Genomic DNA, 27,323 nt, shown 5'->3' on the forward strand with positions numbered 1-27,323 from the left:
ATGCGACTGTTGCTGTTAACACAGCCGGCTGTTTATGGGGCGCAAAAGCTGCGTTCTCTGAAAAGTACAAACGCGGTTTAACGATTTAATTACCAGCACGTTTGCAATGCATTCCTTGGCCTGGCGGTTGTTGCGTCTTACTCACTGACCTTGCATTTCTGTTGTCATTCCACAGTCCCAGAAATCCTGGATTGAACAAAATTTCAGCAGGAGAGAATGCTGTTACATCATCCCCAGCTCCAAAGATCCGCACAGGTAAGGGTTGACCGTGTAAGCACAGATACCTACAAACTTCGCAAACACTGATTGTCTCAGCCGTCTGGCTGAAATACTGTTATTCATATCGTTGTAATTGTGCGATCCATCGCAAGGCAGGTCTGTGGAAAGCAGACACTTTGGCTGATAATTTGGCTGTTTGTTTTCAGCACTCATCTATCAATGCTCGGCTGTGGAGTCTTATTTAAAACACTGCAAGGTTTTAAGTTTGATCAGCATGGCAGTGTTTCAAAATGACATCACTGCACAGCAGCAGTTCTGCGATTAATAATTCAAAGGCTTGGGAGCCGCGGTGTCGGCTAGGGGAGGCCATGCGTTGATGTGCGGCTCGTTAGAGTCGCCCGGTTTGTCATCACATGATTGCGACCCTCCCAGGGTGGCTCGCGCACCCACGCTGTCACGCATGCTCTCACGCACGTACGCACACACGCTCGCTCTCACGCACGCTCGCTCTCACGCACACTTGCTCTCACGCTCGCTCGCTCTCACGAACGCTCACTCTCATGCACGTTCGCTCTCACGCACGCTCGCACGTTCTCATGCGCGCTCTCACGTACGCTCGCTCTCACGCACGCTCGCACGTACTCACACGCTCTCACGCACACACGCTCTCACGCACGCTCGTTCTCACGCACACTTGCTCTCACGCACGCACGCACGTTTTCACGTACACTTTCACGCACGCTCTCACGCTCGCTCACAGATTTGGAACGACAGCTGCTGTAGTTTTGTTCCACCGTGGGGCTCCGCATCACGTGAACATTATTTGTTCACACGAGCGTGATGGTACGGAAAAAACGCCCACTCGTCGACGGAACGCTCATTCAACGTGTATTGCTTGTGTCTTGATTAAATCAAACATCTGCTCAGAACCGTCGATCGTCTTATTTAAAACATGTGCAATTTAGTTCATGTTGCCAAAGGGCATCTGTTCAGAACAAACTCCCACTCATCGAGGGTGCAGCGTGTCATACACTGCGTGCGTTCTGAGCAAGAGGAAGTTTATTCACACAGTTGCGCTATTGTAAAAGCAGCTTTTGGGCACAGTTCAAATATCTGCTGCTCGTGCGCGATACATCCTTGAGGGTTATCATTTAAACTATAAATGTGGCCCCCTCCCTGCATTGTGGATTGAGCATTCAATTTCTAATCATTTCCCTTAGACTCAAAAGTTTTCTGACAGGATTCGATTGCAGATTAGCCCACGTTCTCATTTCGATTGTCTGTAAAGTATCACGTGACTTGTGGTTTGTCGTTTCACAGATGTCTTCCAGGATGTCAGATTTGTCAGCAGCTTATCAGGTAAGACTTTTTCTTGTTTATGTCAAGCTATTTAACAAGAAGTCATGAATTGTCAAAAGTGCTGTCCCATTTTTAAGCAAGCATTAGGAGTGCTACTATCTACTCCTCGGCCATTGATAGAATTTCCACATTCTCATGACAGGTTCCAGTTTTTCCATGTTATTACCACTCTTGACTGCCCACAAAGGGGTGCTACCATATTTATTGACCTTGGAGATATGACGATGATGATGGCTTGTGTCAACTTGCTCACCAGCATTTGAAATCCCTGACCTTCTGAATGTGGGTCAGGTACTCTACCACCTAGCCCAGTATTACCCATGAATAATAGCTGTAGTCATATTAGATCAACTATCCTGACACCAAAGTTCCCAAATGTATGCATGTATGTATGTTGAACTTCCTTCGCACCGTACATAACCAACCGTGCTAATCGGAGGAAGGATTGAATTAGAATTGGGAGTGAATTGAAGTCGAAGTGCCTGTTGTTTTTGGCAGTGTGATGACGTTCATTCGGCAGTCATTCCTGGGTAGCGTATTATTATTAACCCGGTATGTGCATCTGCACGGCAGCGATCCTTGTTACCGGCCAGCAGAACGGCCCAAAACATCCGTAATGCGAGCGTTTAGACACACGCGTGCACACACTTTCCCCGGGGAGGGCTCACGTTTCACACGGGCATTGTGACCCACAGCGGACTTGGTCATGGTCTCGCTACACGGGAGCCCCACTGATACGGATCGTCGTCCCGTTAGGCAGCCTCCACTTGGTGTCTCCTGAAGAGTGTCGGCCAATTCCACCGAATCGCAATAACCTAAACAAAACCAAGAAATCATTATACAACACGTACGTTGTATTTCGTATGTTCAGCTGTCTCCTTGTGCAAGATACGTCGGGTCTGATTTATATGATTGATGGAGCAGAGATTTGTTGTAAAAATTGGTTAAAGGACTGCTGCTTTCTAATCGTTTGGCTCCTTTTCCACTGAAAGTCACTGAAAATCAGTGGAAAAGTGGTTTCCACGAAAACATTATTGGGCTCTGACCTGGCTTGGAGTAACGACACATGTTTAGTTTCTATGTTTATTTAGTGAATATATTGCTCACGTAGTTACTCTAATTGTAACAGCTGGGAGTGTATTAATGAATCCATCGCCTTAAATGTTCAATTGTGTAAACTCTTCAGGACTCTCTGACAATTATTGACAGAGTCTCTCTCTTATTGACTGAAATGTGTGAAGCAATCGGTACGTAAATAAAGAAATCAATAATCTATTGATGAACGCCACTGAACGCCACTGATCCATCATCACGCATCAGTCGAGGCTGTGGGGGTGCATGTCGTTGTGCTTGCCAGGGCTGTAGGTGAGGAGCGGTAGTGCCATGGATAGCGCACTGCGCTACAAATATCTGAACCGGTCCTCGGGCATCAAATGAATGGCGTGGTGCTGGCCACCCACGCCCCCCTCGTGTGCCGTGCCGGCCTTAATAGGCGCGTGAACACCATTTTCTCCAGTAGTCTGTTGAAGGCTATATGGGTGGCCTTTGTATAAATAATATTATTTTTTGTGGTGGTGGTGGCACAGGTGCTGCTGTGGGAGGCTGGTGGGCCAGCACGAAGGCCCGGCGCCAGGCCTCTCACCGGCGTCGTCGCGAGCGGGGCTCACCATGGGCGTGGGCGAGTCCGGCGCCGACCCGCAGGGCAGCTGGAACGTGGAGCGGCACACGCGCTGCTCCCCCACGGACGCGTACGGCATCATCGAGTTCCAGGGCGGAGCGCACACCTACCGCTCCAAGGTCAGGGGCCCCGTGGCTGGCGGCGGACACCTCCTGCACCTTCTCTTCGTCTCCACCATCACCTCCTCTTCCTTTATCTCCTCTTTCTCCAACCCCTGCACCTTCTCCACTTCCTTCTACCTAGATCTAAGCAATAGGGGGTGTGGCCTGTCCTGTGAACTCTCCCGTCGCCGCGTCTTTGACACCCGGCCTCAAATACACTGGTTACACCATCGCAGTGTAGAGTGATAAATGTTCTCATGCATTGTTATTGCATTAATACTGTGCCTATATATAATGATTTACTTTTTGAGTTATAACTTGTACTGAATGTGGCTGCAAAGGTGACTGGGTTCACAGCTATTTTCTGGCTCAAGGATGACTGCAGAAAGAAATATCGGCAAATAACGAAATGGTAATATGTCTTAAAATATATTTTCGTGCCCGCATCCTGGATCTCCAGACGCTGAAGTAATTTAAAATTTGATCCTGTTACTGTATTTCATAAACCCTCAGCCACCTTGCCCTCCTGTGCCCTGCTGCTACCGTAGAATTCCACTCGGCGCGGAAAATGTGCTTTTTATAATACAAGCGACATGCGGGGCCACCTGCCACGCGATGTAGGTGGTTGCTTCACTGAGTTTCGGAATCATTTCCTGTTACCCATGGGTGCCGGGAGTGTTTATCGTACCGAACCTCGGTGCCCGCGGGCGGGCCATCGACGTGCCGCCTTTATCGCCGCTGGCTTTCGCCGCATGGACCCGAAACCCGCTTCCCGCCGCAGCCAGGAGCCCTAAAGAGCTTTAATTTCACTAAGCAACGGCTCCCGCCGCATTCCTCTCTAGCCCTCTGTGGATTTTGGTCTGGACGATTGTGTGCGCTTTAAACCCGGATAGCATCGCCCTCTGTTCCACCGCGTCATTTACCATTCACTTGTTCTGTGAGCATCGTAGTGCCAGAGGCTTGCAGTGATGTATACAGCCACTGTGAACGCACCACACCGTTTCCACGACAATGCAATAGTGTTGGTTCCGTAGGCATATACGTGTGCATGGCTGGGCATGTAAGTAGGTGAACAGCTAGTTATGCAGGTAGGTTGATGGACAAGTGAGCGGTTATACTTTGTTTAATCCACGTGAGAGCTTATTGAGGCAACATGTCTCTCCTGCAGGAAAGTTTTGGCAAGAACACCGATGGACAGATTGATTTAAATTACGGCATGTAATGTTTGCGGCAGTTGAGCTATTGCAGCGAATATCTGCAGATAATACGATAACACATATTGTAAATGAACAAACAAATGGCAATTGCCAAGCGATTAAACACTTAAAAATATAATATTAATTAATGTTCACGCCCCCTCACTGTTGGCGCAACTCTGCATGTGCCGCGGTGGTGGCCCAGGGCATGGTGACCGGCAGTGTTGGGGCGGTTCTACCTGAGACCACAGCTGTGCTTGCTATGGTACACACGGCACTGGATTTTGTTGTGGCCGCTGCGTTTGGCTTGGATGTGATCTATATCGTTGTGGCATGTGGCCGTAGACGCTGCTTTGTGTGGTCTGCTGCATCGTGCAGTGAGGTGGTGGTGGTGGCTAGACGACAGTAAATCATGGATTCTCTTTGTGGAGCTTTGAGCGCTACCCCTCATTCTTCAATCCTGTGGTGTCCTGCCATGTAGCGAATATTAATTCGTGGAATTGGCAAACCTTCTAATGCAGGACCATCCTGAAATAAGTTTTAATCCTCGTGAAGCTTTCCAGGGTTTTAAAAAGAGCATTGTTGTAGTCTGATTATTATTATTGTTGTTAATTTTGTATTATGCGTCGTTGTGGTTGCAGCACTGCACACCGATATTTTTTGTTAGTGGTGTGGCTACTTTGTTATTCACATCTTTGCTATCTACGCTGCAGCGGCAGGACACACGAGACACAGCGTGCTGTGCCATGCGCTGTGCCGTGCGCTGTTGTTGTGCCGGAGGTGCAAATTTCGGCGTTGCGACTGGGAGCGGTTGCAGCGGCTCGTGCCGGGTGGACAGCCGGGGGACGCCGACGCGGTTGTACATTAAGCTGCGGCGATGACGCCGCCGCGGTCGATGGAACGCGGCAAAGTTAAACATTGCTGCGGTCGTGGCGAGGTTCCCACACATTGGGCGTTTCAATTGGTGTGCAGTTGTTCAATTCGTCACATTTATTGTTATACCATGTTAACAGTAATAATAAAATGTTAAGTGTAAATATAGTTATCCCCTCATACCGTGGAAGTTGGATACATTATTGCAATATTATTAACCTCATCAATATGTCCTTGTTGTGTGCGTATATTGATCCCTGCCACAGCAATGTGGAATTTTTTCCACCAGCACTAACCAGTGAGTCGCTCTGCTCATTTTCCCGAGTGTGAGGGTGGTGGTGGCGGGGGTTGAGCACCATAAGTGAATATACGCGCACTGTAAATGTAATCTGGTAACCTTATTTATATATTTACCCGTTTAGGTATGCGCTTATAATTCCAGGCACCCTCGAATTAGCTGCTTAAGTCATCCGCACGGCCGGTTGCCGTGCGGGAGCAGCCTCGTAGCCGCGAGCCGCGTTTCCAGCCACGCTCGTCAACGCGCGCCGGAGACGCTCGCGGGGGACCTTTGGTGCCCGTGGGGGCGACAGTGCGGGTGCTGAGTGTGTTGCCACAGAGCGCTGTCCCCCACGTCATTGGGTGTCGCGTCGGCAATGCACGACTCTTGGCGTTCACTTGTCGCGGTAGTTACTTCGACTCGTTGTAAACTGTGTGCCCTAAAGCACGTCGCCGGTTCATGCAAATAGTCATGCAAATGTGGGTTTTGGAGGATGCACATTTATACCTGTGTTGTATCAGAAAGATAACGAAGATGATTGTGATGATACAGTGCTTTGGTGGTTTTGGGGTTTTGGTGGATTACATAAGCATTGTTATGTGGGAGACAAATCCAACCAGCTGGGCTTCGAGATGACAGTCTTATGGCAGTAGATTAAGTAGGCTGCGAGCCCACCTGTCATTTTAAGTTTCTCGCACACACAAATGTCTTAGTTACATTCGATTGGCCAAATATTGCAATCGTGACCCAACTGATAAGTCCTGAGACGTTGTGAGAATTTCCAGGACAAATGAGGAACGTTATTCTAATTTGATTCATGTTATCTTTCAGCCCCCTTTCATCTTCAGTTCCCTCATATTTTCTGTTCAAATGCACTGCTGACGTGGGGCGGCACATATTCGGCACACTAACGCGGACACCAGAGTGACGACGTTGCATCACGCTTCCTGCTCGCAGCTAACATCGGTGGCGAGCGGCATCTTTTACAGTCCAGGGCCTCCCCCTTCACCAACCCGCATTGACCAGCATGTCCAAGTATAGTCAAACAACCCACGTGACTGACTCGGCATGGTCAAGCCTGTGTCCAGCAGTGGATTGACAGAGGGCTCATTATTATTCTTACTATAATCGCATACTAATGTATAAAAAAAACTGTTTCAGGAAGGCTTCATGAGAGAAACTCCCCTACTTCCCACATGCCCTCTGATGGCAAGCACGTGCACAACAGGTTGGCTGCTGGCCATAGGCATGGAAAAGCACTTAAACGCGACATCTCTTCTGTTATTGTATCCTGACGTGGATCATCTGAGATTCCGTCGCAGCACGCACGCACACACGCACGCACCTGACGTCTTCCGCTCTGGGCTGCCGGCGGCAACGAGCGACTGCAGAGACCGTCGGCTCGTGTTGAGCAAGCGAGCGAGCGTCGTGCCCTTCTCGTCGAAGCTGTCGCAAGTGTGACCCCTAACGCCGCGTCTACCCCTCCCGTGTCGCCCTCGCCCGTGCCGCAGTACGCGCGCGTCTCCTACGACAGCCGCCCCGACCTGTTGCTGCAGCTCATGGTGAAGGAGTGGCAGATGGAGCTGCCCCGGCTGCTCATCTCAGTCCACGGAGGCCTGCAGAACTTCGAGCTGCACCCCAAACTCAAGCAGGTCTTCAGCAAAGGCCTCATCAAAGCCGCCCTCACCACCGGCGCCTGGATCTTCACCGGAGGGGTCAATACCGGTGAGGGATCGCGTGCCACGGTGACTCCGCGAGAACCGAGCTCTTCTGAATGGAAACAAATTATCTGTTGATGGAACAAAAAAGTTACATTTGTGAAGTCTAAATTGTTCGTGTACAAAAAAAAACCTCGCCCTACTCGTCGTAAACACCGACTTAGAGCAGAAATATATATAATCATAATCGGCTGACGTTTCGAACAATGCCCCTTCAGAGCCGACCCCTCCTCTGCCCTGCAGGGCGCGGTGATTTGTTCCACCTGTGCACCACTGCCAGCGAGGTTTCTGCCCGTCAGCATGTCGACAGCATTTCTGCTGTCATTTCCTAGAACGTTATCCTGTCAAACATACCTTGTTTGTGTTATGGGGCAGTGTTAATGAAGAAATAAAAAAGTTGGATGCAAGCTTGTGAACAGGCAGGACTGTGACCAGTGTCAGGTGATGCTGCTTTGATGAAGGGCGGCAGTGCTTGGATGTCCTGATTGGTCCGATTCGAGCCTTCGCTTGATCGCCTCGAGGGCACGTGGAGATGTGGGTGCTTGGGGGCTCCGTGGGGGCTCCGGGGGGGCTCCGTGGGGGCTCCGTGGCTCATACCACTGGTCAGGAGCAGCCGCTCAGGAGGTCGGACCTGCGCGTTGTCTCACAAGGGCCTCTGATCATGCTGCATGAGACGTTTTTGTTACATTAGGCCCCTGAAACTTACTGATATGGTGAGGTGGAAGAGTCAAAAGTTAGTGTCTCCCTACTCAAGCAAGCATCTGGGTTACTACTTATCTCAGCTGATGACCTTCAGCCAGCGGTGAAATTCCACATTCCAATGGCAGCTACCCAAGCATGCTCTTTGTCATGCAGTGAACATGAAAGCTTTTACGAGATGATTCTAGTCATTGTTTTAACCCAAAGCGCAAATTTGAGTGTTTCCAATAAAATACATTAAATGATTAGCAGACCCTTTTATAAGCAGGAGATACCAGAGAAGATACCCGAGTATCTCCTGCAAAACAAAGAATTAATCTCACTGAACTCTCACCTACTTAGATAAAGAATGTCAATTAGAATTTAACAAAAAAACTATTAAATAATTCGGCACTCTCGGATATCACTTGGAGGAAGCACGCGACGATCGTTAAAAATAAAAACAAAACAGCGACGAAGGCGATAATCTCCACGAGCAGCAGGTCACGGTGGAGCGCCAGCGCCGGCCTGCTCGCCGCGTGCCTCTCGTTCCGGCGGAGGTGACGGTAACGCGTGCCGTTCCCAGCCCCTCCCCCGCACCCGCGGTGGAAACTTTTAGCCGTGCCCGGTGGCGTGAATGCGAAGATATGGGCGTTGCGAGGACGGCTCGGCACGTGCAATCGTGCGCGAGTCGGCGGGCCGCGCGCTTGCGCGTGTCCCGTCTTCGGCGGCCATGGGAGAATGATGACGAAGGGGAGGGCTGCCCCCGTCGCGCGCGTGCCCCCTGACCGTTACGAGGTCACGACGCGCAGGCCGCGTCAATCGGCCGCCCTTTGCACGCCACCCCCTCGAAGCCGCCCCGTGGTGGAGTGTGCTCGCCGCACTGTAAGTTGGCCAATGATGTACCGATCGTCGGGGGGTTCCGCTCCGTTTTATGTACTTATCTCTGGGCACGCGCAGTTCATTTCGACGCGGGAAGAGCCTTCCTGTTTATTTACCCTGTGTGATTACAAGCGTTTTTGCTACAAATTGCACACAGACATATTCCCCAAACCATCGTATCCTGTTATTGCTTGGCAGGGGAAGTGGTGGGCACACTGCCAGCTCCATGTGCAGACCTCAAGCCCAGGGTTCAGGACAAATCGTGCTCTACATTTCTGCATAATTTATGTACCCGGAGATACATTTCTGCCTGATTCGGCTTGCGTTGGATTCAAAATAACAACGCTCTTTACACCAAACTTATTTTCCTCACCCTCCCTGCTGGTGCCCAGGTCGTGTACGCTGTGCGGCTCTGAGCGGGCAGTTGCTCCAGCAATAGTATGAGTCATAATAATAATTCATGCATGCAGAAACAAATCTGGAAGTGCTTTGAGAAATGAATATACCGCAGGAATGTTGATGTACCGGTTCCTTCCGTCTCTTCATTCTGTGTGGAGGCTTGGATCTCTGCACCCTGAGCCGATTGTCACCGATTCCTATTCAGTAATGCTCCTGTTCTTTAGGCTTACAATTCAATACACACTCTGGAATTTCAAGCTTTCCAAAATACACTTTGGCTATTGTACTGGTCACTTTAATGCCCCTCCAGGCTGTCCTTGGAGACCTCCCGTGAGCATCTCTTTCTGTATCTGCCGTGTGTCCAGAAGGTTCAGCTGAAGGCTCGCGAGGAAGAGTCATTATAGGGAGTAAGAAGCAAGTGCTGCCTGCTATGGCTACGGATAGTAAATACACCGTAATTGTTGCAGCATGGCAATTGCCAGCAGCCATCTGGCCTTTCACGAGTGTTCTTACCAAAGTTCGCTGCCTGCTGTCGCGTGGATGTTAAGGCATCATGTGTTTTCCATTGCTCACAAGACCCCATTGTCATTCTCCACTTGACAGTTTTGAGAACTTTTCACAACCGTTTCCGATAATTTGGGGTTAAAAACGTTAAATTTTTTTTTTCTGTTACTGCATAAATTCAGCCGCTTGATGAGGTGCAGTGATGATGGTGCTGGTAATGGAGCGTCTGTTTGCACGTGTGTGCGTTTATTGATATGGGGAGCGGTGGTGATTCACGCACTGCAATAAAAGTCCTTCTTCTCGAGTTTGATTCCCTGTCTTGGCAAACATCACTGGCAAGTGGTATCCTGGTCCTCCCCGATGCCAACTCGGCCTTAAATGTGTACCTGGTGCAGTGTGTACATATCAGCGCCTGCCTGGGAGACAAACGTGGCAGCGTATGGTGCTGGCCACACTGCCCCCTCATGCACCATGCCGGCCTCTGTAGGCGTTCGCTTGCGGTTACTTTGTGTTTGTGTGGCAGAGGTGTTGTAGCCATGTCGGCTTCCGCCCTGTATAGTTGTTCGCTAATGGCATCCCCTTCCCCCCGCTAATCTGAAGTCTAAACAGGGGACATTTGTATTTACTTTCTATTTGTGGTGCAGGTGTGGTGAACCACGTCGGTAATGCGCTGAAGGAGCACGCGTCGCGCTCCAGCCACAAGATCTGCACCATTGGCATCGCGCCCTGGGGGGTCATCGAGAACCGGGGCGACCTCGTCGGACAGGATGTGAGTTTGCGCGCACACACTCGTACACCTTTTTTCGTCCAGGTGGAATACTCTCACAATTTTGAATGTGCACGTACACACGGGCAGACGACCGCCCGTGAACTCATGGCCCGCTTATGTGTATGAGGTCACCCTCATCACAGACAAAGTGCTTGCCACAAATGAACCACAATACCTCGCTGATCTCGTCAAGGGTCGTAAACCATCACGGGCACTCCGGTCATCCTCACAGCGACTTTTGGCTAGCCATCGAACAAAGACGGTCACTGCATTGCGCGCCCTCAAATGTGTTTTTGCGGCCGTCTGGAACGCTCTTCTTTCCGATATAAGGAAGCCACTGGATCGATCCACTTTCAAATCTAGATTGAAAAGAATTTCTTTAGAACTGCTGTTTGTGTTTGGTTGGTTGTCCTTCCCCCGCACCTCTGAATAGCATGGTTGACTACGTATGGTGCGAAAAAAGTTCAACATACATACGTACAGCATTTTGAGTCATGTGTGATGTGCAAGATAATGCACGTGTAGAGAGTCCAACTGAGTCGCAGACGTTGTCTTGGGAGCAACACGTTTTATTAAACTCTTAGCACGACATACTCCAGGGCTATTAACACAACATACTCTAGGCTATTAACACAGCAAACTCTCGGGTGGTGACCACCCAACTAACCACGCTACGGCGGAACTAGACATGGTTCCACTATCCCGGTCCGGACCACAAGCTGGGTCCTGGACCAGGTGGCTGGAGGCTTCTTCAAGCTTGACGTGGATCTGCTGCCTCTCCAACAGGAAGAACCCCGAGCTCCTCTCGGGGCCCTCCTTATATCGGGCCGGGCTGGGGCTGGCTCCGCCTCTCGCCCCGCCCACCTTCTCGATCTCTCTCACCCTTGCCCGAAGGCTCTCGAGAGTTCTTCTTGGACCACGTGACCACCCATTGGCCCCCTCCACCGGTGGCCCCCCTCCAGTATCATCCGGTCACATGCCCCAAGGTCAGCCAGAGTATCGTGCCCCCAACGTAACCCCAGCTGGCTGACACTCTCTCGCTCTCTCAACGGGAGCCCGCACCGCACGCTGTGCGTGGTGTCACCGCGCTGAACCAGTGCTCCCCCAAGCCCCCACTAGGTTTGGTACGACACCCCATGTTCGGGGTGTACACACAACAGTGTCCATCCCGCCGTGGCCTCGCAGGCCCGGCACCACACAGTGACATTCCAAGTCACTACACCTGTACACAGCAGCCGTGATAATGGCGTGTTCTCTTTAAAATTCACTGTGATTCCGCTGTGCTGTTTCGCTGTTATATGCTGTTTCCGACACTATGGTCACACAGTTATGTACAGGACATTATCCTTGTTAATTACTGTGCAGTGAGAGCAGCTAAATCAATCTCATTGCCAAGCCAAGCTCGTTGGCGCGGTCAGAGAAATATATGCAACGCATTCCGAATACAATTCTTTGCAGCCCCTTGTTAATCCACTGCTAGATGCAGGCTTCCCCCACACCGTGAGAGACAGGGGGTTGTCTGGTCATACTTCACCACACCGGTCAGTGTTGGTTGGTGAGATATCACTTGCTACTGAGGTCAGCCATGTCCATGAATTATACTTGCGCACGGTGGTGTGTGGCGCAGTGCGGGAAGCACTACGCCATCGCCCCATGCCGCATTCTTACTTGAACGTTAATTGCACAATTATAGCGCGTGACAGCAGCCGAGCCTTTGTTGCACTTGATAAGCCGTACGTGCTCATACGTGCAGAGCCTCGTGTGTGGCTCTGCGGCAGATTGGGCCACGTCCCTCGCACGCAACGCCGCATTATGATTCCGCGATGTTACATAACGTGGCCAATTAGAGGGATGCGTGGAAGCGTGGGTGACGCAACGGTGCGGTGCCCTGCGGGGTGATGAGAATCCCGGGCAACGGCAGTCGCTGGGGCGGGGGGGGGGGCAGGCCCCCGCCGCCCGGCCTCTCCGCGTGCGGTCGCGGCCAACCTTTGCGCGTGTGTGCGTGTCCGTCGCCGCGCAGGTGGTGTCGCCGTACCAGACGCTGTCGAACCCCCTGAGCAAGCTGAACCTGCTCAACAGCCTGCACTCGCACTTCATCCTGGTGGACGATGGCACGGTGGGGAAGTACGGCGCCGAGGCGCAGCTGCGGCGCGAGCTGGAGAAGCACATTGGCCTGCAGAAGATCCACACACGTGAGCGCCGGGCAACGGGGTGGTTAACTCGGCAGCGGTCGTCCGCCTAACCGGGCGACGCTGCGGTCAGGGTGTATCGCTTGTGGATAGCGAGGCCAGAGGTGAACTCGGCCAATCATCCCTTCGGGGTTGGAAACTTGGGGTGTCAGTGTGTAGGGGTCAACTCAGCCGTTCGTTATTGCTAAAGAATCGACTAAACGAGCGGCACAACTTTGTGATCCTGTGAAATACTGGTCCCATACCATAGGAATGTGGAATTGTCCACATTTTGCTCAAAACTAATTTTGGTGATGACCATTGCCCAACGCTCATATGAGCGTGTGGACGCTTTGACTTTTTAAAGTCGTTCATCAGGAATCGTTTGAGAGTTAACGACATGGGGATGAAAACAGTGAGTGCTTCCCATGTGTGATCGCCTACTCCTGTAGGCCACACGCATGCTGACGATGATGCCCCATTTCTGCGGTGTGTGTCTGTGTGTTTCTGTCTGGTTAACGTGCTGCGCTACAAACCCGGCGACCCGAGTTCGATTCCCCCTCACGTTTGACACCAGTGACGGTTATTTGAATCGGTCCTGGGCCTCCCCTAGATCGACTCGGCCTCAAATGAGTACCTTGTGTGGTGTTTAAAAATCATCACCACTGGGGAGACAAAGGCAGTCGGGCGTGGTGCTGGCCACCCACCCTGTCATGTACCGTGCCGGCCTTCATAGGCACTCACTAACAGCACTTGCCCCAACAGTCTTTCAAATGCTACACGGGGGATCTTTGTCTTTCCACACCGTCGTGTGCCGTGCAGGCATGGGCCAGGGTGTGCCGGTCGTGGGCCTGGTGGCCGAGGGCGGCCCCAACGTGATCGTAACGGTGCTGGAGTACCTGCTGGAGGAGCCGCCCGTGCCGGTGGTGGTCTGCGAAGGCACGGGCCGTGCGGCCGACATCCTCGCCTTCCTGCACAAGAACACCGATGACACCGGGTGGGCCCACACTCGCCGCTAAATGCTTCGTGCCTCATGGGTTTTTTCTACACTTCAAATGCACGTGGAAGTGCGTGGGGGGCGTGTGCCGGTAGTGTCCAGCACTTTGAAGGCGGCTTTGCTGATTACGCAAGGCGTGGATAGATCATCCCGTGTGGTTAGATCCAAAACCCGCCGTGTTTGCGAGATTTCCAGGATGTGGCAGTCCAGCAAATAGTTTCATGATCTTGCCTGTGGGGGTCTTTGTCCCTCGTAAGCGTAGCTTTCTTCCGGGTATTTAAATTTACTCCCATTGTCATGCAAAACAGTCCTTCAAAATTCGATGGGCAAACATCCCCATGCGAAGCCCTGGGACTCTACGAGTCCACCCTGGATGATTAATTGGCGATAATATTTAACTGTAAGCATTCAAGTGTCTTTTTTAATCCTTAAGTCGTATGGTCACTACATGTGGTTCTCCTGCTGGCTGGCCAGTCGTGCGGGTGTTCACGTGCAGGCTGCTGCTGCTGTGTGTTCGCCCGCCCCGTGAACGATCGAACGACAGGGAGCTGTGCGACGGGCTGCACGACGAGATTGTAGGCACTATCAAGAAGACGTTCAACTTCAGCCACGGCCAGGCCACGCACCTGCTACAGACGCTGCTCGAGTGCATGCGGCGCAAGGAGCTGGTGGGGACTCGTGCGTGTGTGCGCGCGCACACACGTGTACACACACACGTGTACACACACACACGTGTACACACACACACGTGTACACACACACGTGTACACATGGCAGTGCAGCGAGCGAGTTGTAGGACCCACGCCGTTTCACTCGGCTCCTGTAGTTCACGTTCGTGGCCACGCGCTGCTGCTGTTATGCAATGATCCGTTCGTTGGCTTTAAAACTGTTCATTGAAACTGATACGCGGCAGTCCAAGAGTTACGTAAGTGGTCGGACAGAACTGCTTTACTGTACATTTTTTGAACGTTGCCAAACATATTTTTGAGAAACAAATTGTTCTTGATAAAAATACTTTATTGGGAGTGAATGTTCTTTGACACTTCTGTATACATCTTAAAAAGAGAGTAAATTTCCACCCATATTAAGCAAAGGGTTTTTTTTTCCCCATAGCAGCACACCTCCGTGTGCTCTGCAGTGGGTTCTCTGTCGGATGAGAGCTGGCTAGATGCCAATGGCACAGCTGCGATGCATTTGGAGAGAAAATCATTTTAAAAGAAAGCCGTGGTCCCCTTTGCAAAGCAAAACCATGCGGTGCCGCTGAACCGTCTTGCTCTGTGATTGATGCCTCTGAAAATTCCGCCACCCACAGATCACAGTTTTCCACACGGGCTCCGAGGACCACTCCGATGTTGACTTGGCGATCCTGACAGCGCTGCTGAAAGGTGCGCAAAAATAAAATCCCTCCTCGGCACAGCCCCTCATGCTCTGGTACTTTGTAAAAAAGATCAGATGCGTCTCCGGTTAGGCGCGCTCGGCTCAAACTCAAAAGGTCGCGAATACAATTCCCGGTGCGAGGGCCATCGGCCTACCGTTCCTCGGGGGTCAGTGAAACCACTTTTTTGAAAGTCAGCGGTGGTCATTCTGTGTAGACACTGATCCACACCATGGAAATGTGGAATTTCCTCCTTATGCCCCAGGATTGCCAATGGAGATGAGGGCACCACAAACTCGTTTGAGTGGGGATATGCTTCACTGTCGCTTAATAAACATGAAAACTAAATTACGTGAATGGGATTTTTTATACGACTACATAGGTTGTCAAGGTTGTGCTGTGTAGCTCTGCGATGTGCTTCCGGGTCGTACCACGTGTTGTTTGGCACGATGTCCGACGGTTCGCTCCACATGCTGGCAGCTTCTGAAGGGAGCGGCAACGCATCGGACGGTTACTTTTCTTGCTTCTGATAGCGTCGTAGCTCTGCCGCCGTCGCCACCGCCGCCGCCTGGTAATTGCCCCACCCCCACGGCGTGTTGGAGGTGGTCGCGCCGCCCTTTGATGCCGAATGGGTGCCGCTGCAGGTACGAACTTCTCAAGTGCGGACCAGCTGAACCTCGCCCTGGCCTGGGACCGTGTGGACATTGCCAAGAATCATGTGTTTGTCTACGGCCAGCACTGGATGGTGAGGCTGGAGTGCGGTGCTGTGGTCGCGCGCACGGATGTCCCACCGTGTGTGTGTGCTTGGTGTTGGCCACCACCCCCTCATGTGCCTTTGCGGCCTTCATAGGTGCTCACTAACAGCACTTGCCCCAACAGTCCGTTGAGGCTATATGGGGAATCTTGGTTTCTGTTTTTGCGCTAATGTCAGCATCTGCTTGTGTGTGTGTGTATACGCATGTTTCTTGTATCTACGTCGCATGTGTTTACGAGTGTGTCTTGCGTGTGTCATTGTATTTGTGTTTACGTGCATATATGTGCTGGTCTGCGTGTGTGTTGGCACGAACACGCACACATACGGCACGTGCGCTTCCCTTCACACCGACATGTGCGCGTGCCGGCCTGTTGGCACGAATTTCACCAAAGCAGCTATACGAACCGCAAAACTGAGAAGGCATCGGGCCCCAGTATGGGGCTCGATGCTGGGATTAGTGGTGGCGCGAGCATTTCACTTGGTGGGCGTTGCGTCGCCCGCGCGCTGCTCGTCCCCTGCTCCCCATCGCACCGTGCGTCCCTCTTCGCCGCCGGGTCGCTGGCGCCCGGGACGCCGTCCGTGACGTGCCGTCCCCTCACGAGCTCGCGTCTCCCCGACAGGTGGGCGCGTTGGAGAAGGCCATGCTGGACGCGCTGGTGATGGACCGCGTGGACTTCGTCAAGTTGCTCATCGAGAACGGCGTCAGCATGCACAAGTTCCTGACCATCACGCGGCTCGAGGAGCTCTACAACACGGTAAGTGGCCTGCGCACAAACCCGCCCAAGCGTCCACTCTTGGCAAACTCACGCTCTCACCCGTGGAACTATAAGCAATGTGGCCGGCTGGATAATTGGTACTTGTAATCCTTCCTCCTCCTCCTGTCGCATTCTCTTAAAATAATGTGCACACTAAATAAGTCCTACTCTTTGGGTCTTTCGGTGAAGTCACGTAGATAGAAAAAATAATAATAAATAATAATAAATAAGTACTCTTCTCTCCAATGTTTCCAAGAAACACCCCCCCCCCCCCGCCCACCCATTATATGGCTTCTTAGCCCAAGTGTCATTGGCCCAATATTAGCGAATCGATTAAAACGGCATAATACTGAACCAAACACGGGCTGAATATACTTCTCCACTGTAATCATCAACACACTACATCTCAACTGATGGATGAATACAAAAGTTGGTTTTATATGACCGTGAGTACATTGTGCTGTACATCTTCCAGCAGTGAGGCGGTGTTTGGTAAGGTATTCTCGGGCTGTGCAACAGCCAAGACTGTCGCTTCAGTTTGATGAACATTACCAAAGTGAGTGAAGGGACTGCGCGACATCTGTAAGAGAAGCGCCACCAATAGCATAAGCGTCGCTGATGATAACTTCGATTCCAGCGTGAAATGAACGCAGCCGCCGGAGTCCGTGTCTGGTCGCCAGGTGTGCCGTTGCTGGCTGCCTGCCTATCGGGGAGATCGCTGGTCACAATGGCTCTGCAGCGGCGACGTGGATACCGCGCGTGCGTTTATATGGCATGCATGCCGATAAGAGTGCGGCACAGTAAACGATGTGTCGCAGGTCCTGTGGACCCAAGTCAGCATATTCGTCTTTTTGTTGTTCATGTATTTATGGTAAGTGGGGTGAGTTAGGTTCAGTGACTATCACTTTTTTTGGCAACAGCATTTCGCCACTTTTGTGATCGCCCGAGGGTGTCTTGTATGCCACGAGTGGTGTGCGTATTATAAAGAGGGACATTCATCTCTGCGCGGTTTCTTTGTTTCTCTCTCTAGAAAAATGGACCAATAAACCCCACCCTGTACTACCTGGTACGAGACGTCAAAAAGGTGAGTTGCGCATTGTTGGTGTATTTGAATTGTTTCAACATTCTCTTTGGTTTTTTCGGTAAAGTCACATAGGTAGAAAAAATCATAGATCACGACGTTTCGATCACCACACAAGCAATCGTCTTCAGGTGGGAGAGAGAAACAGACTGCTGAAACAAGTCCTTATATATATAGAGCCAAGAATGGGGGAGAGAGGGGGTTGCCGCATCGGGAAAGAGGGTGGGGGCTAGAGATTGTGCCTAAGCGAGTGGGAAAACCAAAGATGGGCTCTATATATACATGTTGCCTGGAAGGGCTTCCTTACGTAGTGTTCTTCGCTAGCAGTGACTGGGATGTCTGGAATTGTGTAATATTTAATTTGGTCCCAGCAGTCTCATGCTGAATGCTTAATGTATGATCCCTGTCATTAGTGAACCAGGTAAACCTCACGTCCTCGAGAGTATGGCGCTGGCATAACATGGCACTCTCTGCGGTTGGTGAGAAATCCCGTGAGCTGTGAAGCTTATTTTCACAGATATCCAGGTGGGGCGGGTCAGTAAGCTACACTACAGCCAGCGCCCACCATCAAATGTTAGATGTAAACTCCGCTTGGACACGTTTGATATTGACACACAAGGGATTGTATTAGCCTGCGTGCTTAATATACAAAAGTCATGACATCATGGGCATAAGTATACATGATGATGATGCCCATGGTGATGCTACTAAGTGCTTTTGTGGTGAGCAGCAGAGAAAAACTTGTCCACCCCCACACATCATCACTGTCACCACCTTTCTAAGTGTCTCCTGCATGCTCGGATCTCCACCTTGGGGATGTGGAATTTCCACTATTGCTCGTTTGAGTTGGGAAATACTTTGATTCAAATTCAACTGCCGTTATCAATCATGCATACTGTAAAACGATGTTTTTGCTGACAAAGTTATTCTCATTTGTTCATCTTGAAAACAAAAATGAATACTTTGGGAATGAGTGCACTTGCGAACAGTGTCTAGTTGTGAATCCTACTGCATAAATTATCACTTTTGGGCCGTTGGGCACGACATTCGATGTTTGGCCAAACGTGCTCGGAGCTCCTTCGAAACCTGAAATTAGTGTAGTCATTCTCTTTTTCTTAATGTCCACGGGTTTACGGAATAGACACCATGTGCCCAGAACTCAAACCCACCTGTCTCGCACTCTCCGCCCTCCCTGCCCACAGAGCCACCTCCCGCCCGATTACAAGATCACGCTGATCGACGTGGGGCTGGTGATCGAGTTCCTGATGGGTGGCGCGTTTCGGAGTATGTACACGCGCAAGCGCTTCCGGCTGCTCTACCAAAACCTCTACGGGCAGCACCGGGTACGGTAGCGGCGGCGGCAGCGGCGCACTCAGCTCGCGTGTCGGGGACGTCCTCGCGATGGCGCTTTGCCAGGACGGCGTCGTTTAATCAGCAAATCGGTCAAAGGGTTCAGTTCAGCGTCCGCCTGTCGTGCCGGCACGCAGGAGTTGCTTTGTCGGGAAACTCTTACTCGCCGTTTCGGTTTGGTAGGCGATGAATAATTCAAACGCCATATCATCACGAACGTCCATTTATCATAGGTGGCGCAGTGTTCCACACACAAGAACTCTATGTACTCTATTCCAAGCTAATTCGACTTTGTAGCTTTGTTAATTTGAAATACAAGATATCTGTTGATGGCTTGAGTTTTTCTTCAAGTCTGAGACTGTCTTTGTGCAGGTTGGAACCAGTTGCGGTTTTATTATTGTCTCGCGTGTGTCATGCCTTTTGTTGCCCTTCCCCCACAATCCGATGAGTACGGTTGGCTACGTACGGTTCAACATGCCTACATACCTGCTGGGGAGGGGGCCGCGCGTGCTGGGTGCGCTGTCTGTCACCTACGGTGGGCGCATGCAGTAAGAGACGGCGCTGTTTGCTCATTAACGCCGTTCCCCCTACGACCTTACAGAAGTTCAAGACGAGCACGAGCTCGGCCATGCTGCAGACCAACACCTCGCAGATCTTCAACCACCGGCACCAGCTCTTCAACCCCAACCTCTCGGAGCAGGAGTCTCAGACGCGGCACAACCATTTCCTCAAGACGGCGCAGCCCTACAAGCGCAAGGCACGCGCACAGCGCTCACTGCCTCTCATAATAATAATAGTCACACGATTATAACATAATGTTATTGAGTTAGAACTGAATATTTTTTTAATAATGAGTTTCAATAAAAAAAAAAACATTTTGCACGGCACAATTTATGAAACTGCGTCGCCAAACGCTGTGCATGCCGCAAATGCGGAGGCATGTACAGATTGAGATGTTTTCAGTAAATTAATCATGAGTGTTTATACATGGGGGGGGGGACCGGAGCACTCGGAGAAAATGCACACGGGTGAGGGGGCAACGCTCTATCCCATACAGATAGCAGAGATGATGTTAGTCCACATTCGCCGTTCCACTTTCCTTTGGCAAGCCAGGGTATTGCTCCTCGACGCCCACGGGAAGAGAGATTCGCAACAATTGTGCGGTGATCCACCAACTCTCGCTGCTGCCCCCACGGTGCTGGATTAGAGACAGTCACGTGCATAGCCACCACCGCCCATGGCTGCGGGCGGCACCATGACTGCCGCTTCTAACAGCCGAGACACGCGGCTCTGCCGCTTACTGCCTCTCATGGCACTGGGCTCACCGCCCCTCAGTGGCCCTGCTCACCGCCTACCATTCCACCGTGTTCACTGCCTAACGCAGGCAAGACCTGCCGATCTACACCCACCGCCTCGCAGTGCCGTACTCACCGCAATTCGCAGCTGAGACTCAATTGGCCGTGCCATGTCCCGTTGCGTCGGCATACTCAGGGTTGAACGCACATGTTATAAAGAGATGTAACTTTCCTATAGTCAATGAATGTGGTTTTAAAACACAGATGGAAACACAATGTGCTGTTTTTAAATGGTTTAATTGTTGAAAACTTGGGTCTTGGGTGCAGAGTTTTATAATGGTTGATCACAAAGATATTCTATAGTCAACGAATTGGTATCCATTCTGAGAACATTTTCATAGATTCCGTAATTGAAAAGGTAAATGTTTCCTGGGAGAGAATTTCTGATGGCGTTGCCTTTTTCCCAGACCGCACTGCGTACCAAGGGCTATGAGAGCAAGGGTTAAATGGTCCGTAAATTCTGCCTTCTGTGGAAATCTACATCGTAGTTTCCTGGCTCGCGCGATCGACGTGCTCCTGGCGGCCCTATGGGCGCTATGCTTGCCGGTGCCCCGCGGTCTGACATTGTTGGGGCGACTGGGGAAGTCTGGAGCCCTTGCTGCGCAGTGCGCCTCTCACGCCGAGAGCCACGCACAGCCCCGGGCGCCTCCCACGGCCAGCCACCTTGGCGGCGCTCGCTTACATTCGTCGTCAGAACAAGTCTCATTATAACAAAATGTTATTACTGTTTTCTTAAAGCCCTATCAATTGAAAATCAAACGGGCTGTTAAACTCATGTAATTATTGCGTGGCCTTTAGAGTGGCATTGTAAACGCGTGAGAGGTGGCCGGAGGCGGACGTGAGATGAACACCCGTTTGTGTCCTGCGGTTAATAATCAGCGCCGTAAGAGATCGCTATCAGAATGTTAATTCCCAAACGGCACGGAAAGGCTTGTAATTGCCATTTGTCTGCCGGCAAGAATACCGTGGGAATTCCACGGGAGTGGCGGGTGGGGGGGGGGAGGTTATCAGCAGGGACAATCAGAAATGAGGACGTGCGAAAGTGCGGGCTCACGAAAGTCACGGAATGTTACTGCGAAGGTGAATTGCTGGTGGCGGTGAAAATTAAACGTGCGTGACATTTGTCCTGTCTTGGCAAATGCAATCTGTGCTAGTTCACATCGATACGCGGATGGTGTTGGAAAGTTTTTGTGGTGCCACGGTTGGCTTGGCAATTCGTTTATTGCTGGGGAAGTGAGAATCGTAATAACACAAGGTGACTGAGTCGTCGGTGCCTGTCAGGCTGTGACGCGGTCGCTCAGGACCTGCACTCTGAACCCCCGAGCTACCTTTGTTTCTGAACCAGGCCAGACCCCTCCCCGTCATCAACCTTCGCTGACCAGTGCGGTGAAGTATAGTCAAACAACCCCCATGACCGACGTGGCATGTGGAAGTCTTCATTCAGCAGCGGATTAACATTGGCTGTGACTTATTATTGTTAATTTACGATAAGTTAAATGGTTGAGGTTGTGAATGTGAGAATTTGAATCGGTGATTATGGGTGGTACATGCAGTGCAATACAAGGTGGGTTCTGTATAGATATAATGTGACAGCATCGCAACGTTCAGCTTCTCTGGCACTATTGTGATCGTGATCTCCTCGCCAGAGAAGAGATTTGTTCTCCATTATTTATACATTTTTCAAAGTTGGAGGGCTCCGATGCTCAAATAAGGATTGGGGCGGTCGTTCTCTCTGCCAGAAGCTCCCAAGTCAACAATGCAAACCCTGCATCCGCTTGACTGTGGGACAATCACTATCGACGTCTAACAACGTGGCCCTCATTGTATTAACCCCACCAAAGTGATGGGCTCAGTCATCCCCCAATCAGAATTTAAATTTCCAACATTTTCAACCTTTTGAGTCGTGCGCTCTCACCATAACACCATCTATTTGCCCTCTCATGCTCCTCCAAAGAAGGCCCATTACCTGAAACGTCAGCCTTTTGTTTCTCTCTCTCTCGCTCCCCCTGCCCCGGCGCCCCCTCAGGCGTCCGTGGACAACACGCGGCAGCGCAAGCAGAAGATGAGCACGGCGTCGGGCGTGGGCGTGACGCTGGACGGCAGCGACCCCGAGTGCAGCTGCTTCGCCTACCCCTTCAACGAGCTGCTCGCCTGGGCCGTGCTCATGAAGCGCCAGCGCATGGCCATGTTCTTCTGGCAGCACGGCGAGGAGTCGTTGGCCAAGGCGCTGGTGGCCTGCAAGCTGTACCGCTCGCTGGCGGGCGAGGCCAAGCAAAGCGAGGCCGTGGAGGACTCGTCGGAGGAGCTCAAGCAGTACTCGACGTGCGTGGGGCCGTGTGCGCGCCACCGTCGATGTTGTACAGAGGCCAACGTTTGCTTCCTCCGTGGTCACCCGTCCTAGGATTTGACTAGGCTCGAGCCCGCTTCGCTACTGAGATCCCACAAGACCAGACACATTGTCGGATGATTTGGTCATCAGCCGAGAGGATGAGCTGAAGTGGAAAAGGCTGTGGTGTGCACGCGTAAAAGCAGGCACTGGGCTGACAACGTTGGACGTTGGTAACACGTGGGGTTGATACTTTAGTTTTATAGCGTTATCGAAAATTCGTCACATACACAGTCGCAGTCAAACATGCCAATCGGTTCGATCAGTCGTAACATTTGCCAGGTTTCCACCGTCGATCCCATGACTTTTGTAAGCAATTATAAAAAAAATTTAAGTCGATTAACAACCCGAGTGACTTAGTGTGCGCGTGTGTGCTCTGCATACGTGTCGCGTGTGCAGAGAGTTTGGCCAGCTGGCGCTGGACTTGCTGGACCAGTCGTTCCGGCAGGATGAGCGCATGGCTATGAAGCTGCTGACCTACGAGCTGCGCAACTGGAGCAACTTCACTTGCCTCAAGCTGGCCGTGTCGTCGCGCCACCGCCCCTTCGTCGCGCACACCTGCACGCAAATGCTGCTCGCCGACATGTGGATGGGCCGACTCAACATGCGCAAGAACTCCTGGTTCAAGGTGTGCATCGCGCGCTCGCCATGCTCACGTCTGGTGCCAACGCGCGTGAGCGTTGGCGCCGGGGGGACAAAGGCGGCTAGGCGTACGTGGCGCTCGCCACACTAACAGCATGTTCCCGAGTAATCCGCGAGGCTAAATGGACGGAGGTTTGACCTGTCATTACATATGTGTGGTTAGGGCCCAGCGGGCCCCAAGTTATATTTCTAGTCACAGTTGATATCAGGGGCGAGAGATATCTGAACTGGTCCTGGGCCTCGCCCAAGTCGACTCGGCCTTCAGTAAGTACTTAGTACGGTGTGCAAACATTAACCATGCGGGGAGACAAAGGTATGTGGTGTTAGCTACACCACCACACCGTCATGTACCGCGCTGGCCTTCGTAAGTCCTGACTCATGGCACTTTCTCCACCAGTCCATTCAGACTGTATGTGAGATCTTTGTTTTGTGTTTTCGGTGTATCGCTGTGCCCGCACGCGCAGGTGATTCTGAGCATCCTGATGCCACCCTCCATTCTGATGCTGGAGTACAAGAGCAAGGCGGAGATGTCTCACATCCCGCAGTCGGAGGAGCTGCACCAGATGGGGCAGGAGGAGCGGGAGCACCGTGCCGCCGCCACGCGCGACATTCCCATGGTGAGCACCGCCGCTCGCCCGCCAGCTCTTGCCAACCAGCGCCACCCCCGGGAGGCATGAGAGGCATACCAACGCCGGTTTCCCACCACCGTCACCACCGCCCATACCACCGATGCCCTCTCCCCCCCCACTGGTTGCGGTGTCATGGTCTTTACTTGGATATGCATGACACAACATTAAAAAAGGTAATTACCATGTATCCTGGCCTGTGAAAGAGGTGGGTTATAGAGATGTTGTCAAATAATGTGTGACTTTTTCTAAAATATGTGGTCTGCATACTTTCAAGCAACGTTGTTTAAGCCAGCGAGTGTTTTTGTGATTATTATCTTTTGCCATCAGGATCTTATTTCTTAGGACAGTAGGGTTCGTAGACCAGTCTCGTAGAGCAACATTACCTTAAAAAAACAACGTCGTGTGATACTGAGCAACTGAGTCCACTGTGCAACGCCCGCACGCTGAACCGCTCTGCTAACGGGCGCTCGCAAAAACACAGGAAGTGTTCAGCAACGGCAGCGCGGCAGACGGCGGAGAATCCGGCCACAAGGAGGAGGAGGGCATCTGGATCCGGCCGTCAGGACTCTCGCTCAGCCGCCGCATCTACGAGTTCTACCACGCCCCCATCGTCAAGTTCTGGTTCAACACGGTGCGTGCCGCCGGATGCACAGCACACGCTGGCCGGGCTCACAGGAGCAAAGGGGACCCGTGTGGGGTAGCAAAGGGGACCTGTGTGGAGTCGCCAAGAGGACCCCGTGTCGGGTAGCCAGGGGGACCGCGTGTGGAGTCGCCAAGCAGGGATGTGTGATGGTCCTTATGAAAGCTGTAAATTGTGGAGGCACGTCCACATCGCTTTCCCCCCAAGTCCATAAGTTAGGGTGGCCACTTCACCTTGTTCCATTCGTTCCCACCGATGTGTGGTATGTGCCGGCTTGTGTCTGAAAGCAACAAGCTTGGAAGAGAAGCCTCACGGAACGTTGATAGGGTTTAGCTCGTGCATAACCTGGTTTAAACGGGCTTCGTCCTTGTTACATAATGTACATTTATTAAACAGTAGGTTTATAGCGCTTATATGACTCGTAAAAATGTTTATTTTGTTTAATAGATTGCAAAACAGTCCTGTTGCAACAACACAACTTGGGCAACTCTCCCCATTCAATGGTGGATTGTTCTTAAAATAAAATTGAATGCCCACGTTTATGAGATTTGCGGGAGTGTGAAGGCCGGTGGTACTGCCCGATGTTAATATAAATGTTCAACTGGCATATATATACTTGTTTATTTCTGTTTGTTGTTTTGGTGCTCGTGTGCCTTGCGTCGAACACTTGTGTGCGTGTAGCGGCCGTATGTATGCGCAGCATGCCTCAGTGCGCTCCGTCTCTTTACCCGCGTGTCCAATGCGCGTATCGCCCACCAGCTGGCGTACATCGGCTTCCTGATGCTCTTCACCTACGTGGTGCTCGTCAAGCTGCAGCAGCTGCCGTCCGTGCAGGAGTGGTTCGTCATCCTCTACCTCTTCATGTCGGCCATCGAGCGCGTGCGGGAGGTGAGCGATGGTGCCCGTCGCGAGGGCCGAGCGGACGCCACCCCCGCCCGGCGAGTGTGGGGCCACGCGGTCGCGTGGTTGGCAGCAGCTGGGCAACGAGTACATTCCCCGCTTGGCCCATCGTGTTGCGCCGTCTGTGGTCCAGGCCGTTAGAGGCAGGGTTCTTGACCGGTCGTGTAGGTCAGGGAAACTCGCAAAGCCGCTGGGCTGCGGAGTGACTCGGAGGCGTCAGCACAGAGAGTGAGAGGTTGTGACCCATCTGCTCGTGCTTTGGTGTGCTATCCCCTCGCATGCATGGGTTTTCTGTGGTTTTCTCCCAACTCCAAAAGCACTGCTTTAAAAAAAAGAATTGGACAACGATCCCAATTCAAAATCCCTGCTGAAAAATTATTTGGATACTTAGGCTTTCCTGGATAAATAAATAACATTTATTTATTTATTGTTTTGTTTACTTCTTCGTCTGCTGTTCTTCAATGATCTTCCACTGGTAGAGGATTGAAGACAATACAAGTTGGGGCAGAGGCCTTCTTTGGGGCCACACAAGAAACCCAAGGCAGGTTACTTGTTGATGAGGAATCTATTACACCGTAACGGCACTGTCTCTTCCGCGCGTTGCCCAGTTTGCCGTTATTCTCCTTTGTTGGCCGTGGATGCGCATCGTGGGGCTGCTGCGGGAGTCGCCCGAGTGCGCGCTGCCATGACCGGCGCGTCTGTCGGCGTTCAGATTTTCATGTCGGAGCCGGGCAAGTTTGGTCAGAAGATCAAGGTGTGGCTGGACGGCTACTGGAACATCAACGACTCGCTGGGCATCCTGCTCTTCTTCGTTGCCGTCGCCCTGCGCTCCCAATCGCACCTCCTCATCGAGGCTAAGATCGTGTACTCGCTGGACGTCATCTTCTGGTACGTCCGGCTGCTCGACGTCTTCGCCGTCAACCAGAACGTGGGGCCGTACATCATGATGATTGGCAAGATGGTGAGTCCACCGACCAGCTGTGTCCATCGTGCATCGCACCATAGGCTGCACTTGACACGGTGCGTTCGGCGATACTGGGGCATTGAGTAATGCGTGCGGACATTGAACATAACCTCGTCATCCCTTCTTCGTGAGTGCTGCGTGATCGGCCACCATGCTCGCACAAACCCCCCCCCCCCCACCCGGATCTCGCCCGCACCCCTCGCACGCATTCTTACGGCCTCACGCGATCCCTCCCTCCCTCCGTGTGCGCGTACAGATGGCAAATATGTTCTCCATCGTGATCATCATGGCCATCGTGCTGCTGAGTTTTGGCGTGGCGCGACAGGCCATCCTCTTCAAGGAGGCCGACCCCTCCTGGTATCTCGCCCGCAACATCGTCTTCCAGCCCTACTGGATGATTTTCGGGGAGGTGTATGCGCCCGAGATCGACGGTAACCATGGTCGCGTCACCGGAGTGTTAAAAACGCACAGTGATTACAATTACAACGCGCTTAAAGTTACACGTTTAAAGTGCCTCGTGATTTGCATTTGTTAATTGCTGTTTCGAAGCTATTATCACCCCTTGGCCTCTTATCATCAGTGGAGGTTGCTTCTCTTGTACCGCTGTTGCTGCTTTTGGGGGTTTCCAGCCATCAGTGTCTCCTCTTCCTCCCTTGCTCTGTGTTTAAAGCTGG

The 27,323-nt window shown here is 51.8% G+C and overlaps 1 protein-coding gene across 4 annotated transcripts in view; it reads left to right on the forward strand.

The window, feature by feature from the left end:
* LOC133346765 (transient receptor potential cation channel subfamily M member 7-like) overlaps positions 1 to 27,323 on the forward strand; it is a 60,712-nt gene that overhangs the window by 15,403 nt on the left and 17,986 nt on the right. For 2 of the 4 annotated variants that reach the window (XM_061558615.1, XM_061558616.1), the window contains 21 exons: positions 176 to 255; positions 1,540 to 1,578; positions 3,165 to 3,375; positions 7,215 to 7,428; positions 10,529 to 10,653; positions 12,674 to 12,845; positions 13,644 to 13,818; positions 14,363 to 14,486; positions 15,131 to 15,203; positions 15,838 to 15,938; positions 16,568 to 16,702; positions 17,733 to 17,786; positions 18,986 to 19,126; positions 19,735 to 19,890; positions 22,515 to 22,810; positions 23,274 to 23,502; positions 23,981 to 24,133; positions 24,627 to 24,776; positions 25,545 to 25,673; positions 26,398 to 26,646; positions 26,906 to 27,080. In XM_061558615.1, the coding sequence (XP_061414599.1) occupies positions 176 to 255; positions 1,540 to 1,578; positions 3,165 to 3,375; positions 7,215 to 7,428; positions 10,529 to 10,653; positions 12,674 to 12,845; positions 13,644 to 13,818; positions 14,363 to 14,486; positions 15,131 to 15,203; positions 15,838 to 15,938; positions 16,568 to 16,702; positions 17,733 to 17,786; positions 18,986 to 19,126; positions 19,735 to 19,890; positions 22,515 to 22,810; positions 23,274 to 23,502; positions 23,981 to 24,133; positions 24,627 to 24,776; positions 25,545 to 25,673; positions 26,398 to 26,646; positions 26,906 to 27,080 (3,181 nt within the window). Of the gene's footprint in view, positions 1 to 175; positions 256 to 1,539; positions 1,579 to 3,164; positions 3,376 to 7,214; positions 7,429 to 10,528; positions 10,654 to 12,673; positions 12,846 to 13,643; positions 13,819 to 14,292; positions 14,487 to 15,130; positions 15,204 to 15,837; positions 15,939 to 16,567; positions 16,703 to 17,732; positions 17,787 to 18,985; positions 19,127 to 19,734; positions 19,891 to 22,514; positions 22,811 to 23,273; positions 23,503 to 23,980; positions 24,134 to 24,626; positions 24,777 to 25,544; positions 25,674 to 26,397; positions 26,647 to 26,905; positions 27,081 to 27,323 lie in introns of those variants that run through there. The other 2 variants (XM_061558617.1, XM_061558618.1) reach the window with 2 other exon arrangements.

Source organism: Lethenteron reissneri, chromosome 24 (genome assembly GCF_015708825.2).
Source record: "Lethenteron reissneri isolate LAM-NWPU_2019-01 chromosome 24, ASM1570882v1, whole genome shotgun sequence".
Lineage (NCBI taxonomy): Eukaryota > Metazoa > Chordata > Hyperoartia > Petromyzontiformes > Petromyzontidae > Lethenteron > Lethenteron reissneri.